The sequence below is a fragment of the Eptesicus fuscus genome, chromosome 22 (assembly GCF_027574615.1).
Source record: "Eptesicus fuscus isolate TK198812 chromosome 22, DD_ASM_mEF_20220401, whole genome shotgun sequence".
Lineage (NCBI taxonomy): Eukaryota > Metazoa > Chordata > Mammalia > Chiroptera > Vespertilionidae > Eptesicus > Eptesicus fuscus.
Genome location: NC_072494.1, coordinates 7,724,918 through 7,745,083, shown reverse-complemented (window position 1 = coordinate 7,745,083; position 20,166 = coordinate 7,724,918). Strand labels below are relative to the sequence as shown.

The window sequence follows — 20,166 nt, the reverse complement described above, 5'->3', positions numbered from 1 at the left end:
GGTGGGCAGTTTGGGGCGAGCAGGCTGGTGGGGGGGCAGTTGGGGGCATTCAGGCCAGCAAGGGGGAGCAATTGGGGGCGAGAAGGCTGGCGGTGGGTGCAGTTGGGGCGAGCAGGCCGGCAGGCAGAGTGGTTAGGGGTGATCAGTCAGGCAGGCAGATGAGCGGTTAGGAGCCAGTGGTCCCGGATTGTGAGAGGGATGTCTGACTGCCGGTTTAGGCCCGATCTCTATGAATCTGTCTCTATTTTGCTTGTTAGTTAAGTTTATTCATTAGCTCCCTTTAGTTTTATTCTAACTTGACCATTCACTATTCTCTAAATAAAACTTATTCTTCCTTTTATTCATTATTTTGCTTATCTTGTTTCTTTCAACAAAAATGTGTCTCTAAAAAAGAAAAGAAAATGTTATGTGAAAAATCTATAAAATGTCTTAAAAATAGCTTTGATAGGTAATATAAAATGAAAATGAGTCTGAATTGAATGTCAACATGTTTTTTTCTCTCCTCAGCTTTTAGAATGATTCCATACCCATTAGAAAAAGGCCATCTATTTCACCCTTATCCCAGCTGCACAGAAACTGCTGATAAGGAGCTATTACCTAGTAAGTAAATATTCTAGTTTTCCTAAACGTAAAAGCAGTTGTGAGCCCTGGCTGGTGTGGCTCAGTTGGTTGAGCATCGTCTCATGCACTGAAGGTCACTGGTTCGATTCCTGGTCATGGCACATACCCAAGTTGTGGGTTCAGTCTCCAGTAGGGGTGCATATGGGAGGCAACCAAGATTGATGTCAATGTTTCTCTCCCTCTCCTTTCCTCTCTCTCTAAAATAAATAAATAAATCAATAAAAACATATATATTTTTTTAAGATTTTAAAAAGTAGTTGTGAGATTGTTTTTCATAGTCTTCCCCCATTTTTAAAGTACCTTTGGTTGAACTTCAGGATACTGTTTAAATACTATTTTAGCCATTTCTTGGATGTACTTGCATAATACAATTCATTCTCAAATATTTTTGGAATAAAACCCTGTGCTAGATGCAGTGAAGGACACAAAGATTAAATATATTAAAAAGGGAAGGCATGTTATAAACATTTAAGAAAGAAATAATATCAATATTTCACAAACTCTTTTTCGGAAAATAAAGGAAGAAAGAACACTTCCCAACTCATTTTGTGATACCAAATCCAGACAAAGACATTATAAGAAAAGAAAACTATGGCCCTAACCGGTTTGGCTCAGTGGATAGAGCGTTGGCCTGCGGACTGAAGGGTCCCAGGTTCGATTCCAGTCAAGGGCATGTACCTTGGTTGGGGGCACATACCCAGTGGGGAGTGTGCAGGAGTCAGCTGATAGATGTTTCTCTCTCATCAATGTTTCTAACTCTCTGTCCCTCTCCCTTCCTCTCTGTAAAAAATCAATAAAATATATTAAAAAAAAAGAAAACTATGGAACCGTATTCTTCATGAATATAGACATAAACATCTTCAACCAAAATTAGCAAATTTAATATAAAATTCTTAAAAAAGTAGGTGTAAAAGGGAACTTTCTTAATCTGATAAAGAGCATCTACAAAAACCGACAGCTAACACCATCCTTGATAGTGGAAGACTGAATGCTTTCTGTAAGATCAGGAACAAGGCAAGGATGTCTGCTCTCACCATTCTATTCACCATTGTCCTGGAGGTCTGGTCAGTGCAAAATCCCTAAATAAGGATTATATTAAACCAATTTGGAGATCTGCAACTTTCCTCCCTAGACTTCAGTTCAAGCAAGAAAAAGAAATAAAAGGCATTCATGTTGGAAAGGAAGAAGTGAAACTGTCTTTATTCACAGATGACATGACTTTCCATGTAGGAAATTCTAAGCACTCCATAGAAATACTATTAGAACTAATAAACAAGTTCAGCAAGTTTGCATACAAAATTCAATTACATATATTTATACTAGCAATGAACAGTCCAAAACTGAAATGTCTAATTAATTCTAATCACAGTAGCATAAAAAAGAATAAACAACTTAGGAATAAATTTAACAAAAGATGTGAAAGATTTGTACACCAAAAATTACAAAATATTGCTGAGAGAAATTAAAGAATATCTGAATAAATGGAGAGACATTCCATGTTTATGGAATGGAAGACCCAACATTATTTATATGTCAATTCTCTCCGAATTGATCTGTAGATTTAATATACTCCTTATCAAAATCCCAGCAGGGATTTTGCAAAAATTGACAAGCTGATTACAACATTTGTAGGGAAAACTAAAGGACCCAAAACAGGCAAAGCAGTCTTTACAAAGAAAAATGAAGTTGGATAGACTACACTTCCCAATTTTAAAAAAAGTCAGCTGAAAAGTTAGGAGAAGAACCTGAACTGTGTAGGATTATAATGCTGAGAGCGTTTGTCTCATTCTTGCTCTCAGGAAGCTGACCTCTCAAAAGAATAGTCTATATTTTTTTGTCTCAGTCCCTATCATCCACTCACTGTTTTTCTCTGTCAACTGATAAATTTCTTTTAAACTTTTCTTTTTATGATTTAACCAATAAACCCGAAGGTTAGTAAACACTAGTACCATGTTTCCTTATATGATTTAAACCTGTGCCACAGTTTTTACAATTCTGGAGCCATTAGAATTGAAGTCTAGGGAGGAAAGTTGCAGTTTCACAAGCATCAAACATAATGAGCTGAAAAGTTCAAACAACAAAACACAATTTAGGGGAGATTGTAGAAATTGAGTGTGCTGATATTTTCTTCCAGGGTCTTTTATTTTCTTCCATGCTCTGAGATAAGTTATCTCTTCTTTCTTTGAACTATCAAAGTACTAATATTTTGTGTACTTCTTAATCTCCCCCTTCTAGATTTTAAGCTTGAAAGCCAGGATAATCTTTATTGTCCCTCTATGTATCTGTAACATTCACCATAAAATTGATTTTCAAGAAATATTACTTGAATTAGTCATGTTTATTAATTTATTCTTATAAAATGCCAGGATCATTATAAGTACTCAATAGAAATGTTAACTATTACTACCTTTTCTTCCTTAGCCCGTTCTGAACTCCTAAGATGCTCACAGGTTAATAGAAAGACTGATAAACAATGAGTTGAGTGCTGTGTGTATGGAATAGATTATCAGGAAGCTGGAATGGGGAATGCCTAGATCTCCAAGGTCAGGGATGATTCCTAAATCTGACTTTGGTGACTTGAATGGTAAATCCATCATATGGCAGGAGGAGCAGGTTTGGGACTAGGTGGGGGGAAGTAAATGAGTTCAGGCTTTGAGTATGTTGCACGTATTACATCTCACCCATATAGACACATATACATGTTCATATAAAATGAAATATTTTATTATACAGTCATAATTTTCTAGGCATGAATGAGATCACTAAAGGAAGCTATAGAGTGAGAAGTAAACTAAGGGTGGAACCATGAGGGCACAAAAATGTCTCAGGAATGAGTGACTGATAAGGAGTCTGGAAGGCTCAGTGAAGGAGTGGTCAGAGAGACAGGACAAGAGCCAGAAGCAGATATCCTAGAAACTAAGAGGAGGAAAATATTTCCAAGTGAGGAGGAGTATCTGAGAGATTAAGTAAGGTACGTAATTACTGAGAAGAATCCATTGACTTTAGCAATTAGCAGGTCATGGGTGAGAAATTTTCTTTCCTAGGATGATGGTGGTAGTAATTATTATTGTTTTTCCATTTTAACAGGAACAAAGATATTTAAGGCAAAGGAACATATTTTTAATTATGGAGCATCAATATTTAAGAGTGTATTATATTAAGCTAATACATTTAGCCTAAAATAATGTCCCCCAAATCATTACAAAGGTTGCCTGATATAAGGCCAACTTTACAAAGTAATTATATGACTAAAACCAGGGTTATTATCATGTATTGTCAGAGCCATAGGCTATAAGAACAGACAGTTCGCTTCTTGGCAGGACTTTATTATTTCTAGGGTGCGACTCATATGCAAATTCCAGGGATATATTATATTGCATGTTCTTAGAGTATTTTTTTTCTGTCTCTGACTGTGGTAGAATGAACACATTTTTAATAATGTGGAGTTCTAATACTCAGGAGTACTTAATATTTTTTGTTTTCAATTCTCCTTCAACCTTGATATGACTTACAGCATTCTGGAATTTGCTTATGAGCCTCATAAGTTCAGACTTGAACTATTCCCTTAGTTCACATAGCTCTTTGGTTGTCTTTTATGCCTCCTGATAAATTTTTCTCTACAAGCCAGTGATGAAATTTGAACTTACTTCCAAGGGAGTGTTTCTGTACTAGTCATCCATTATATTGATGTATTAGCTAAACATTGACTGAAATGAATCTACAGAAAGCAATAAATAATTAGGTCTCTTCTACAGTATAAAAATCTCATATTTTAGGAAATTATCTTACTAAAGCTATACAGTTTCCTACCTTATAAAGTGGGAATAATACTATTTCTTAGTAATTTATATTACTTTTACATTAAAAGATATAAAAGTAATATAAATGAAAAGGTACTTTGTAAACCATAAAATGCTGTACAGTTTAATTAATATTACTAATTTTGCTGTATTTCAAATGATAGCAATTATAGTAACCATTGGTATACATAACTATTTTTTTCCCATCTTTGAGAATACCATGGTTTGGTTTTTGTGGTTTGCTTGAAGAGGTTGGCCTCTCATGGCTGAGGGATGGGGCAAAAGGGAATGCTGTTTTTTGGGTGCTGAAAGCACAGTGTTGTCCACAGCTTCTAATGTTTCTAACTTTTAAAAAAAGTCAGATTTGTTGTGCTTTCACTTTAAACATGACTCAAGGCCCTGGACATTTTTTGGATTTTTAATGAGTTTGGTTTTGGGTCTATACTTTCTGAATATAGTATAGGACCTAAAAATATCATGTCTACTAAAGGAAACTTAGGTGTAATATGTTCTGTGAATCATTATGTTTAAAGAAGTGAAATTTATAGCTGACCTTGATTCAGCACTGAATTAGTCATCCCTTACTTATGCAGGATATTACATTAGGAATTCCTCGGGTTCGTGTCCAGCTCTGAGCAGTCAACTTCCTGGACTAATGAAGTCCCAGAATAGTTTTCAGTTCAACAGACATTTATTGAGCACCAACTGTGTACCAATCATTGTCATAGGCTCATCTTAGCATTGTTATACAAGTATTTTCAAATTTCAAATAAAACATAAGTACTTGAATACCATTGGTAATGAAATATAGGCAGTCCTTGGGTTACGTTGGACTTGATGTATGTCGTTTCGTGGTTACATCGCCATCTCCCATTTATTTATAAAAAAAAAAAGTTCCTACTCTGCGGTAAAAAAGAAGGAGTTCTTACCATCTGCAACAGCATAGATGGAACTGGAGAGCATTATGCTAAGTGAAATAAGCCAGTCAGAGAAGGATAAATATCACATGATCTCACTCATTTATGGAATATAATGAACAACATAAACTGATGAACAAAAATAGATCCAGAGACAGAGAAACATCAATCAGACCATCAAACCTCAGAGGGAAGGTAGGGGAGGGTGGGGGTAAGAGGGAGGATCAACCAAAGGACCTGTATGCATGCATATAAGCCTAACCAGTGGACACAGACAACAGGGGGATGGGGGCATGAGTGAGGGGGGATGGGGGATATTGGAATAAGGACACATATGTAACATCTTAATAAAGAAATTAAAAAAAAAAGTTCCATCATTTTGATGTATGTACATATGTGCTTTATGTTTTTTATTATTTATTTACCACAAGTAAAGGTCAGGAATTGTTACCTTTCTTTTAAACTTTTTTTACTGTTTTACTTCATTACTGCTGTGTATGTGCTCCATGTGAGTGATGTAGGTGCTTATGTAGGTGGGTTCCAACTTACGGTGAAAATCGCGTTACATCGCACCGTAGGAATGGATTTCCAGTGTAACCCGAGAACCTACTGTACCCAATTATTAGAAAAATAATATCTGAGTAAATGTTTGAATGTAGTAAAATAAGACACGGGATTTCACTTATGTCTAGAATCCTTGGGCTTTGGTATTCTAATTCAATTTTTATACTGCTCAATGAGATGCCACATCTCTCTATATAAAAGCCTATATAAAAGCCTAATATGCTAAGTGTCCGACCCAGCGGTTGACCGACCAGTCGCTATGATGTGCACTGACCACCAGGGGGCAGATGCTCCGACCAGTAGGTTAGCTTGCTGCTGGGGTCCAGCCAATGGGGACTGGGCAAGACGGGGCCAGACATGCCCTGGAGCCCTCCCCGGCCACCGGCCAGATGGGCCTGATCACCAGCCAGGCGGAGGGACCCCACCCTTGCATGAATTCGTGCACTGGGCCTCTAGTATAGAATAACTGGGTAAAATAAATAATTCATGGTTTTGGAAAATCTCCAACCATATGTCTATCTCTCGGTCTCTATACTCCCCTCTGAGTTCCCAAAGAGCAAGAATTATAATAACTCACATTTATTAAGGGCTTAGAATGTTCATCATAACAACTCCTTAGCAACTAATAGAGGGTTTAGCAACTTATTCAAGATCACACAGCTAATAAGTGACAAAGCTCTTTTTCAAAACCACCTCAGCATGACTTTACAATTAGTGCTCTTTCCCACGATGCCATCCTATTCCCAGTGGCCAGCGCAGTTCTCTGGCTGTGTGGATACCCTGTGGATACTGGAATAAATAATGGATAACTTTTTTCTACCTTGCTTAGCCAGAGACTTCTTGTTCTTTTTTTTTTTTTTAAATTAATTTTCTTCTTAGTTTTAGAAAATAGATTTTGTTTGAAAATATTAAAACTGGCTTACACTGTATTCTTAAATAAAACCTACTTCTACCTTTTCTCCCTTGCAGCCTTTCATCAAGTATCTGTTTACCCAAAGAAGGAGCTTCCTTTTTTCATCTATTTCACAGCAGGACTGTGTTCTTCTACAGCAATGATAGCTCTTCTCACACACCAGTTTCCTGAAATCATGGGTGTTTTTGCTAAAGCTGTAAGTATGATCTCAAGGACTTGTGTAGAGCACTTGTAAAACACACAAGAAACCATCTCTAATGTGTTTGTGCTAAACCAGTTGTGTGGTGGATGATACTTGTTATAGTAAATTACAGGAATTGATTTGTAAACTTGATGCCATAAATATGTCAAACATACATTTTCGGTGATTTGAGCTATATTTTTATTGCTTAAAAGTTTGAAGAAAACAATGGCATAACATTATAAAGTTGGTTTTTGTGGATCACGTTTGGTGGTAAACATAGCACTTATTACTAGCTAAAGAATAATCCAATTATTTTAAATGCATTTTCTTGGCATTTAAAAATAATCCCTATTTTATAAACAAGCCATTTGATTTTTCTATTTAAATGAAATTATTAGTCCTAAGTATTTGCTGAACTTTCAATTCAAGAGTGCGACTAAAATGGAGACTAAGTAAGTAATCAGTTAGGACATTCGCACTGGGTACAGATGTGCCTCTTCACTCAGAGCTTCTCCCTGTTAGAGTATCTGCATATTGACCTTCCCCGCCCTGGAGTGTAGAACCATGTGTAGACTTTTATTTTCATTTTTACCCTTTGGTTTTGAACTACTTCCCCATTTCCTTATCCAGGTCCAGAAAGTACTTGAGGACTGATTCTACAGAGGGTCTCCCATGTTATTTACTCTTCTACATAAACTTAAAATTACTATCACTGGCTCAAAGTAAAATTACCAAAGAGAATTCTTGTTAAGTTTCTAAGCCTTTTAAAAAAATGTGTCTTTCTTGTACATCTTTGCATTTTTACCAGGTAATAAGAGTTCAAACCTAAAAAGAAATGACTGTTCCTTTATTCCCAAATAGAAGAGCACTGAGAACCATAGAAACACTAGCTCTTACTTGGTAATGTGATTTCAATATTTTTATCTAAATACCTCCATTCCAACTCCCTGTTTCCTCACAATTTCTTTTTCTGCCATAAGAATAGTTTGTTCTGTGCCTTAAAGATTAGTTGGTTTTCTTCTGGCACCAGTAGTAAGAGCACTGGTTTCCCTTTTTCCCTGAAGGTCAACTGTATAATGTGTTAAGTTGCCACTGGCTGTAGGCCTAGGAGTCTGAGACCACACTTGATTTTGGGTCAAGCTTCAAGAAGAATGACTTTCTCTGTTGTTCAGGGATTATAGATATTTGGGTTGGAAGCTGACTATCCTCTTTTCTTTTAGTGTAAAAAGGAAGCTTAGTGATTATACCATAACTCTGTTGTTTGCAGTGGTGCTGATTGAGTGAGTGCATCTCAAACTGAAATGACCTTACTGTGTAATCCGGCATGGAAAAAATGGCCTAGAAAGGGAATCCCATCCATTTAGCAACTGGAAAAAAATGCAGCTCTGCATTTGAGATCATAGGCAAGCAATGGGAGAGCTACTTCAATACTGGGTTTGTCTCGGGGCAGTGGGAAGGAGGTGAACTAGAGTGAGGAGGGAGATGTAGAGTCTGTAGTAGAGATGTGGCAGATGTTAGTGGTGTACTTCCATGAGGCACTGGCTAAAATTAATGTGGAGTGTACTCGCCATCAGCTCTTCCATTGGTATTGGTAGGCAGTGTCTGCCTTACTGAGATCACGGATGCACCAGAAGGGCCTTGAAGATTGCATAGCACAAGCTCCTTGGCACTCTTCTAGCAGAGTCTGAGAATGAATTATTAGGATTTTAAAGTGGAAGCTCCTTTTTTAGGCCAAAAGATATTAATTTACTGTGATTCTGGTTGATGAACAATGAACAGGCATTTATTTTCTATCTTCTGATATTTGTATAGTTGGTGATATATAGTGTTAAAAATGTGCCCGACAGCAAACTTTTACAACCAATCTCTGTGGTTTTCATATATATGTTTTAAATTCCTAAAAGCTAAGTATTTACTGAAATTACCTGCAAACCAATATTCGGTATGCAGTAGTTCCAAGGGCAGGTTCCATTTAAGAATAAATGGAAAATGATTGTGGTATGGAACGTCTCCAGCGTATAGACATAACCTATAAGTGACTCTTATAGCCAGCCAGCCAGCCAGCAAGGGAATAAGAGGCTCACATCTTATATCTTCACCACTTAATAAAGTTTGTTCTCTGCACTGGGAGCATCACCATTGGTGACCCAGGAACTTGTTAGAATTGCAGAATCTCAGGCACCACTCCAGACTGCCTGAATCAGCATTGTAACAAGATCCCCAGGCCACCTATATGCATATTAAAACGAGAAGCCCTGCTCGACTTTACCCCCAAAAGAAGATTTTAGAACACCTGGTTAGTACCACCTTTTCATGGTAGAAGGGGCAGCATTGCTGAGTGGTAATGAGCAGAGGCTCTGGAACCAGGCTGCTTTTCTTTGATTCTGACCCTGACTCTTAATTGGCTATGCAACGTCGAGTACTTTACTTAATCTTTTCTCCCCATCACTGTCAAGTGAGAGTAGTACTACCTCACAAGGTCTTTTGTGTGTGTGAGGGTTAAATGTGTTTAAAACATGTCAAGTGTTTAGAACCATGTCTGCCCATAGTAAAAACTAGGTGAGTGTTAGCTGTTGTCGCCACTGTCATTGTCATCATCATTACCAAAGCACAGCTATATCAGTAGACCCTACCCCTTTCACATTTGGGGGAGCTATGTACTAAGTGTAAACTCAAAATGCATTTCCCACAGTGTAAATGGTGGTGTAAACATGTAAACAATATTGTTAGTACTATACTTCTGTATATGTGGACCACAGAAAGTGGAGAAAGGTTTCAACTTCTAGCCATGGCAAACGTCTCATGGAACAGAACCTATTGGTAAGTCTTCCAAATGCCTTTGTTAGGATTTTCAATTAAGTCAGATATAGTAGAAAGGAATGAAGAATTTTCTTTGAAACATACTGCTTTTCTGTTTAGTAAGGCAAAGCAATTTAAGTAAATTTCCTTAGTTGTCACCATTGTCTCTTCCTCTTCTAATATCTTTTTGTATTAGCGCACATGCTAGAGTAAATTCAGTTTGAATTTGTTAAAATGTATTTGTTAACAAAAATTGCTTTTTCTCAAAGCAAGACACTAGGGAACAATGATTTTTAATGATCTATACTGCACATCAGATTTTGATAAATGGAAGGGAACCACTGACATGGTTTGTGATTTTAGTTCCCTTTCTCCTTTTGTATGGTAGAATAAAGTAATGTGGAATAAGACCTCATTTTCAGTAAGTTAGGACTTTTTTTTTCTGATTTTTTTTTTTTCCTGGCTGAGATAAAACTTAATTTGACATTAGACATAGAGCAATGAAAAAAATTGCTTAAATCCCTGGAGATGTGGAATGTGCTGATATTAGAGCTGATATTCTCCAAGGCCAGAATTCCTGAAAAAGAAAAAATTGCTTTTAAGTGGTAGGTCATTTTCTCACCTGCTTTGAAGCCTGCTGGGTTAAATATGAGAGTTCAAAGTAAGGGTAGCCAGCAAACAAGTGGACTGGAATCTGATTCTGCTTATCTGAAAGGAGCTTCTTTGTGTAAGATCAGCACTGTCCTCTCCTTAGAGAACCAATCTTCACCTACTCTGGCCCTTTCATTTCTCTGTTGCATGCAAAGCTTTCTTCTCAGCAAGCCTTGGGAGGGCGGTTATCACAGCAGTGAAAAGATAGTGTTGGTCTTTGGGGATTTCAATAATAGTGATGAATTCAGGCTTGTGGCATGTGACTTTGGTGCTCTAAATTCAGAAGTGTGGTTGAATATAAAAATCCCTGGTTTAGTTTTAACTAAATAGGGCAGCCTTTTCAATGTTGTGGGGGTGGCGGGGGAAAGGTGTTATGAGTAAAGACAGGAATCAAGAAAGTTCCCAAATAAATTGTTTCTGCTAAGGGAAAACGTTGTTGAAATTTGTTCCACTGAACACTGTGCTAGGGTGGGAATGGACCCTGTCTCCACATATTTCTACTAATCTTTATGTGGGAAAATGTGGTTGGACCTGCCAGTGATGAATTTCTGAGCAACTCATAATTGGCTGGCTCCACTGTAACTAGGGCCTAACAATCTACTTGATTAATTCTTTAAGGAGTACATTAGCCAAGTTGCATGATTTCCAAAGATATAGAAGGTCAGATGTTACACTAACGAAAGACCTCTCTACAGAATGTCTCACTGGGATTTCTTCAGCCTCTGCCCCAAAATAATTAACATTTTTCTCCCAAAATTACATTTTAAAAAATAATAAGCAGTTGTAAATGCCAAAATATCTTTTACTACATAGTGATCAAAATGTTTGAGGTTTGTTCACTATTCTCATCATTTTTCCAGGGCAAAGATTGTCCTCATAACTAGGGAACTTGATAGAAAATTATAACTATTTGTTGATATATACTTGTAGAAAAAAATAAATACTATTTTTAAAGGTTCTTAATTTTCAATTGTCATAAGAAGTGACATGAAATATAAAAAAACATTTTTATATTCTCCATCTGCCTTCATTTATTAATATTAAAACATGATAGTTGTATTTTTCTTTATTAAATACATAGGGCCACATGCAGAAATTAAACTGACAAGTGAAGATAAGTTTCTTCACTTTGTTTGAAAATTGATTATTTTTCAAAGCTATGAAACTTCTTTAGTTCATAAGAACTGATATAGTTTTTTAAATATCTTGAATTGTTACCAAGCCTATAGCCCTGTAAAATATTGTTCTATAGCCATGCTGTTTCTACAGCAATATATCTGAGGGATTTCCCAAAGACCATCCTGATAACAAAATGAATCTATTGTGTGACAGGTCAGAATCTTAATTTTTGTTCTATTGTTAGTGCCACTGAAGTCTTTATTTGGGCAGTCTGGTATATTCCACTTTTTTTTTTTTAAATATATATTTTATTGACTTCACAGAGAGAAAGGGAGAGGGATAGAGAGCTAGAAACATCGATGAGAGAGATACATTGACCAGCTGCCTCCTGCACACCCCCCACCGGGGATGTGCCCGCAACCAATGTACATGCCCTTGACCGGAATCGAACCTGGGACCTTTCAGTCCGCAGACCGACGCTCTATCCACTGAGCCAAACCGGTTTCGGCTCCACTTTTGATTTTATTTATTAACTGACATCTGTAGCAAGAGAAAAAATGTTCTCTATTTTCTCTAAGGGTATTATTTCTCATGCTTCCTTCTCATTGTTTTCACTCCAGAGTGAGAAATTTGTGAAATCACTCATGTTCTTCTTTATCCAAATTTTCTAAATATGAACTCTTATTTCAAAGGAAAAAAAAAGAATAAAAGGTAGGACAATGAACTTTTCAATGCAAGTCTATATCCCTTCCTCAGAGTTTAATTCAGGTTTGAAGTTTGTGGAAAGCACCCTCTTACCTTGTTAACATGTGCCTGTTAAGTATGATGTTCACAAAAGCTCTCCCTGAATTTATTTGACAGTATATTTAATTATCTTTTCCCCTGGAAGTAAAAGTCTCAGTGCCAAAATGTAGGATATCCTGTAGTAACTGCTACTAATACATTTATTGCTTAATCATTAGCATGTGGGCAAATGGACTGCATAGCCATTTTTAGAAGAGCTGTGCTTAGATTCTGATGTAAATCGCTCATTCCAAGTCCATGACACTAGTGATATTAGAATCACATTAGGAAACCTACTGATTTTTGTTTTAGAAAACATCTTTGTTTTTTTGGAGACTCGGTATAGTCTTCTAAACGGAGAGAATAATGAGATACAGAAAAAAATTATAACCTTGAAGGACAGTTTTTAACTTTTTCCTTGAATGGAATTTAGCTCCTTCCCCAACCAATCAAATTTCTAATGCTCAAAAGAACTACATTAGTATGACTACTTAATGTATTTTAATTCCAAACCAAGAATAATTTGGACTTCAGTTAGCTATTATCTTTTTCTTAAAGAGGTATACTTATATTCTCATTTACTCTTACCAGAGCCATTGGAGGACACATTGTGATCTTGCAATGTTATAGGGAAGTCTGAGTCATTAAAGTTAAGGGATTTGCTTGAAATCACACAATAGATAGCCCTTTAGTCATGGTATATATGCTTGGTTTCAATAATATGTCACTTCACAACTTAACAAGTACAAAAGAATAACTTTTAAAACAAATATAGTAATGGGGATACAGAATGATGGAGTGGAGATAGCAAGATGGTTTTGCTAGAGAAGTAAGTCTTCCTATTGGAGATTAATGTGGAGAAGAGTTTTCAATGAAGAGGCTGAACTGGGTTGTCAGAAAGTAGAAAGGCACTCAGGGTGCAAAAATGCTCACTGCAGAGGCAGAGACATAAATAGACAAATAAGCTGCCTACAAACTCTTCATAATATAAGGCCATTTGATGAACTCGGATGCTTTAAAGAATGCACATTTGCTTTTCTGTCTTTCAAACTGATTCCTTCTCATTTCATTCTTGTTCTTGCTAGCAAGCCACTTAAAGAACTGTTTGGTCAATTATGTCACATACATAGAGAATGCCACCCTCCTGTCAAAAATGTACAGTAATTGCTAAAGAAGCAATAGGCATCGGTTTGTAATGATTCAGAGAGAATTTGATTAACTCTCTGAAATGGTCAAAAAAGTTTTAATATCAAGTAGAAATATATATCACTCTTCTTTTAAAATCAAAGTATTAGTTTGGGAAGGATCATGGGGGATGTTAACTGAACAGAATTCGTAAACCTTTTGGTTTAAAATATCATAACTTGGGCTTTTTTTGCTAAATTGGGAATTTTCAGTAGCTAGTAGTTATACCAATAGGTGGTAAACTTGGGTGTGTTCCTTAATTCTGATAAGGCCTCAATAAAAGATTGGGTGTTAATGGCATTCTATCTGAATTTGAGGGGAAATTAAATTACCTCTCTTAGTTCTGTAATAACATTAAGATTGCCTTAGGCCCATCTTGACAGCCAACTTCAAGAAAATAAATTATTTGGGCTTCAGATGATGCTCAACAAAATTAAGAGAACTGATATTCAGGGAAATTCAGACCACACATAACCACTCTCTGACCTTATCCTTTAATTTCAGGCATTCTGGAAACAAAAAGTGTATGTACTGTTCAAAGTGTAGCAAAGGGCTGTGTTCCCATTGAGCACTCTTGCACATTACCATATGATACACGGAGGAGGAGGCGGAGGCGTCTGGGGAAGAATTTAGGAAGGGAGCATATTCTCACACTCGGTTAGTGACACGCTAGCTATTGTTTTCATCTATTCAATATGCTGGAGTCCCAATTTATTTCTGAAGCCAGAGTTCAAGCTTTTACCCCCAGGTAGCAGCAGCTTTACAATTAAATTTTAATCTCTCAGTGTTGGTAGGCTCCCATCTAGAGAATAGCTGCAACTATTGTTGGCAGGCAAATACACTGCTGTTTTCCCTGCAGTTACAGCGAGATAGAAGAATGTTCTCTGACTGGGGTGTGGATGAAGGCACTTTACTAATCTTACACATAATTCCTCCTGGGTTGCTGGGGTACTCAGAATTGAAACTTTGCCCTCTGATAAAATTCAGCTGGATTTTTTATTTACTTGACTCTGATCCCTTTGGGATTTAGCCCTTATAGGGAGCCCAGGGACTCCAATTCAACTAAACCATAACTTTGTAGACTTCTCTTATTAATTTGCTCTTTGTGTACTTTAGCTATTGGTAATACCTCCTTTTAAAACAACTGCACTAGAACTAGTTCATCCTGGATACCCTGAAAAAATTCTTCTTTCAGTATTGGCTTATTGAATGGAGGACTCCAATAGAGCTTATTTTAATTTGTTTTTAAAATTTAGTTTTTCAAGAGCCTCAGCATTGAAAAATGTTAACTATTGTTTTAGAACATCCTGTAATATGGTAACCATTATTCTGACATTTTAATTCATTATATTTAGATGTTAATACTAATGAATTTGTTTGTTCATTTATTGATTCAATGAACAGATCATTATTGTGCACCTTTGCGAAGTACAAAATACAATCCTGGTTCACAAGTAACTGATAGTCTAGTGGTAGGAGGTCTGAGGGAGGCAGGAGATGTATCAGTATAAAACAGAGGCTACTACCACAACAATAGATTAGTTCATCTTTGCATATTTATTCATTTGAGTTTAAGTAACCAATGAATTATTTTCACGTGCCTCACACAAGATTTGGTGACCCAAAAAGTCAATTTAGACTCATGAAGACTTTTCCTTTTAGAAGAATTTATTTGGTTAGAATTCCTTTCAGTCAAATAAAAGGAGATAGAAAAAGGTCTCTTTATTTTTATATATTTTTAAGAGGACTTTCATCTTTACACCTAACTGGCAAAGCTCATGTTTTTTGTAAACTGGTATTCATTATATTTATCTAAATTTCAGAATTTATCAAAAATTAAACACTCCACAATTCAAAATTTAAATAAGAAAGGTCTTGCCTCAGATTCACACAGTAGCTGCCATAAGGTAAAAATCTCCATACTCATACATCTTCAACTTTCTCTTTTATATCTTCTCATGGTTAATAAGGGCCAAGGGCCATCCTGGTTTAGAAAATGAAGCAATGTGACGTCATTGTGAGCAGGATGGGCTAGCAAAAGTTAAGACTACAATTACTTGGCCCTGAGGGGAGAGAATGGGAATGAACCACTCAGAATTTCCCAGAGCCCACTGCTAATGTCAAAGATTCGTCCTGTAGTCACTGATTCTGAAAATAGGCACAAATCATGTTAATTTTAAGAAATAATGAAAGGCTATTGGATTAAGACACTAAAATAAGGCTCCTTGTCCCTCTCTTACAAGCTGAATTTTGCTGATCAATTCTGCATCCTGGACATTTCTCCCTTTTTATAGGGGGAACGCCATAAAGGCACATTTATATTTCTGGGTTGTAAGGAGAATCTCACTCTCCCCATTCACCTGTGTCCCATTCACACTAGATTGTGTCTGCTGGTACTAGTCTCTAGAGGAAGACTTGAGTAACTCTGGGCCCCTGAGTTCCTGTGAAGCTACCACCTACTCCCATAGGACTCAGTTGGACAGAGATCACGAATGCAGTTACTTAACGTTTATCTTTCCGATGGCATTGAGAATAACCATATCTCTTGTTTGGCTGCAAGCTCCTTATTGAATTTTTTAAAAATTGCTTTTGAGCAGTAACTTTTCCCTGGTTGCTTACTTAACCAGTCATACAAGTTGAGCCTTCTGTCTCTATGCCTATTTTATAATAGCTGCTCTGGGAGAACAGATGAAAAATAATAAGTCAGTTAGATATTTTATGAGTATTGAAATCCCTTCCATTCAGAAATGTAAATAAAATAACAGCATGAGCAATCAGCTTATGTCAGATTCCATGGGTTTATGTTACATAGGGAAATTATAGTGCAACCTGAAACATGCTTCTTCATGAATTCAGTCGTGTCACAGTTGAATGTAAACCCTTGAGCTTTTCTATTGTGAAGGGTTTCAGAAATCACCTTTTATAATCTGCCTAGGAAAGGAGGAAAAAACTAAGATGATACCAACAAATGCTATTGCTGTTAAGTGGCTGCCTCCCTTCCAGTACCAAAGTGTGCCAGTTAAGTAAAGCAGAAACGTAGGCTATTACTCACCTATGGCTTGTTTAATATTTATAAATATAAAATATACATCCCAATATTCTGTTTCTGAAAGTGGCACCAGGAAAGGGCTGTGAAAGAACAGGTTGCCCTGGTGGTTTTTGTCCTCAGAGGTTAGGGAAGTTCAGTTAGGAAATGTGGCAGACACCTAATAAATAGCTCTGCTTTATCTTCAACAAATGCAAGAAGCCAGGGACCTAATTGAAAGTCATGAAATTGGAATTTGTCTTGTCTTTAGCTGCTGCTCTAGCAGCCTGTATAGTGCACGGGAACTGTCTCCCTCTGATTAGGGAACTGGTTTTTAGTCCCTAAAGTTCTTTCAGAGCCCTCCTCACAGTCACTGGCCTCAAGTCAGATGAGTCGGCCAGCCACAAAAGTCCAGTGTGCCTGGGGCATAGGAGACCTGTCATGTTGTAAGGCTGGGAGTAAGGGAAAGAAGCGTGTATTTTCTGTATTAAATTATTCCTTTTTTATATTTCAATTTCTTAAGAGTTGGGCTTGATTTATGCCAGGTTCTGGGCTTGTAAACCTACATTAATGCATCACAGTTCTGGATAGGATATTTGATATCTATTTAGCCCAGAATCTCAAATGATAGTGGGCTGTAGTTAATGATACTTCACATTTTGTTGGGCTTTACAGGTTAGCTCTCCGTTAGTCCCTGTATGTGTAACAAATGGACTCATCTGTGCGTTCCCACAGGTGCCCTGGTGTTTACTGACATAGATCAAGATGCTGTGTGTCTCTGTAGGGGACTGAACCATTGACAGTCTAGGCACATGCAGTCACCTCACATTATTTAAGTCCTGATCTCAGCATTCTAATTTCTCTGTATTCCCCAGTGTATATAATATGTACTTGCTTGAAATTCCTTATATATTGCTTGCACATTCTTGCTTCTAAGTTTCAGCATAAACCAGTTCCTTCTATTTAGAATGTGTCTCTCTGACTGCCCTCAACCTGTCCATACCTTATCTTTTAAAAATCCAACTCAGAAGCCACCTCTTCTAGAAACCCTGATTAGGCTCATTCTCCTGATACCTATATTCTGAGACTTTTCAGTCAGTTACTTAAACTGTTTCTTTATAATTATTGCTTCTGTACACTGCCACCTGACAGCATGATGATTCTGGAACTGATGCTCCTCCTCTATCCCGTTGTCGTTGTTTATTATACACAAGCATTTTGAAGTCCTACTGACAACCTTTTCAGGTTCCCCTGAGCTTTAGTCCACTTTCCGTACCCTTTCCCCTTCCCTTTCCCTCATAGCTACATTCCTGGAGAAACAGGCTTGGCCTCCACCTCAGCATGTGTGTGGCAGCCTGCTGGAGAGGTCCCTACAGTTGGGAAGGATTTAACCCTTTGGTTTGACATTCTCTGTATTCTACTCAGACACCTTCTGGAAGCAGATGTGAAGCCAGGAGTAGGTCTGAGGTGGGAGTGGGGAAATTTCCACTGAAAGACAAGTTAGCTCTTTCCTTCCTTTTTACACATGACCTATGAAGCGGCTGTCGTCAGCAGCTCACCCGACACTCTCCTGCTCTGCCTCTCTTCCAGGAGTCAGGGTTAGTTTAAGAAAAAGCCTCTTGCTAGAAGCCATGACCTCGTACTTTTATCCCCTCCATCTGGTGTGTGGCCTCATGGGGCTGTGCTGCTATGCAGGAGGTGAGCAATGGAATTCTTTAGATGATGACTTCTGAGCCCACATGCGGAGGCAGTGGGGGTGGAAAGCAGAGAGAGCAGTGAGAGCCAAGATCGATGGACCAAAAAATAAGGTTTGCTCTGGGAGAAATCCTGCCTATAGGTAGACTGTTTTCATGCCGCCTCCCTCTAGCTCCAAGGGGGGCCAGGGCAAGAAGCTGTAGCATCCCAGGTCGGTGATTGATGAGCACTGTGTTCCTGCAGCTTTCCCTCCTGCTTCACAGTTGGGGTGCAGGAGTGGGATAGGTAGGGTGAGGGCTTATGCTGTCTCTAACAAAATGCAATCCGGGGTTGAACAGGAAAGGGTTCCTCTTGCACACATCGTCTCTTGGAGCTGCTTTGTGTCATGGTGTTGGACCTAAACAGAAGTCCAGATTTTGAAGGAGCGTGAGAGGAAGGGTTGAGCTGCAAAAGTTTTTGATCAAGTGAAAATCTGTTGTCTGCCTCATCTTCAGGGGTTTCTCTGCAGGGTAGATATTGCTTGCCTTGGTGTAGATAAATTACCTGTCTGGGCTAAAGGTCCCAGGACCTTTACTAGGCCGGGAGTGGCATCTAGCCCGGGATAGGATAGCTTTTTAGCACTGTCATTCCCTGTTTTACTTTCCTAGCCCAATGGTTGACAGCATTTAAAAAGAGTGAAGTCTCAAAGGAAATTCTAATACATACTTTAAAAGCCCAAAGCCTATGGCTTTTCTTTACATTCAGCATCACTTTAAAAGAACTAGATAAAACTAAAACAAATTTTTAAGTGTTAATCTGAAGTGAAAAGGAATAGAAAGAACTAAGAGCCAGAGTTGACTAAATGTGGAGCGCTTAGTCTAGTGATCATGGGGTAGAAATGGCAAAAGGGGGATCATTGATGAGGTTAGAGAAGGCCTAGGCTGTTTCTTCTGTCAGTTCTGCTCAGATGTACCCTCCTAGAATATTTGTACCCATTTGTTCTGAAGGGGCTGGGACTCTGGTGCCTCCAGCCCGAGGCATCCTCAATCTTTGAGGAGCACACAGGATTTGAAGTCAAAAGCTCTAGGTTTGACTTCTGGCTGAGTCACTCAATATCCAACGTCACCTTGGAGAAATCACCAAGTCTCTCTGAATGGTACCTGTACAGTGAATGTAACTTCTACCTCACAAGGTTGTGTGAGAATTATGTATGTGCTAAAGCATTTTGTACATAAAAATGTTTTTTATGAGTATCACATTTTAAAAATATTTTTTTATTGATTACCTTAGAGAGGAAAGGAGAGGGAGAGAGAGAAAAACATCGGTATGAGCACGAAACAGCCATTGGTTGCCTCCTGCATGCCTCCCACCAGGAATTGAGCCCGCAACCTGGGTATGTGCCTTGACTGGGAATCAAAGCAGCAACCTTTTGATATACCAGATGACACCCAAACAACTGAACCACACTGGCCAGGGCGAGTACCACATTTATTCTTGGGGAAGCCCTACCTTGAAAAGGTTGTCAAGTAGAACAGCTGTGGATTAAACTGTATTCCTTTTTTCTTCACTCAGTTTAGCCTTTCTGTTTGGTCAGGCCTGTTTATAGGGGCTGGTGGTATTGAAATAAAGTCACCAGATTTCAGTTCCTTTTGGTCAAATAAAGGGAACTGTGTGGCCTGCTGCTCCATCCATAGACTCAGGCAGAATGGAAATGAGCAAAGGCAAATTTGAAGCCAAGATAGTTCAGTTAGAGGCCCAAGGGTGCAGGGGGATGCTTACCTTGCTTTCTCAAATCCAGGATGACTAAAACATCTTAAGTAAATGAGGAATAGCCACAAAGATGCTTAGAGATCCTCATGAAAGGGAAGTGGGAAAATGTGCTTATATATGCTCCCTCTCTTCTATCCCTTTGGAGGCAGGGATAGGATATT

The 20,166-nt window shown here is 38.0% G+C and overlaps 1 protein-coding gene across 3 annotated transcripts in view; it reads left to right on the top strand.

Annotated features, from left to right (window-relative positions):
- Window positions 1–20,166, top strand: part of ST7L (suppression of tumorigenicity 7 like) — a 140,850-nt gene that overhangs the window by 50,125 nt on the left and 70,559 nt on the right. For 2 of the 3 annotated variants that reach the window (XM_054711425.1, XM_054711426.1), the window contains exons 13-14: window positions 508–600; window positions 6,872–7,011. In XM_054711425.1, coding sequence (XP_054567400.1) covers window positions 508–600; window positions 6,872–7,011 — 233 coding nt within the window. Of the gene's footprint in view, window positions 1–507; window positions 601–6,871; window positions 7,012–7,629; window positions 7,862–20,166 lie in introns of those variants that run through there. The other variant, XM_054711427.1, reaches the window with a different exon arrangement.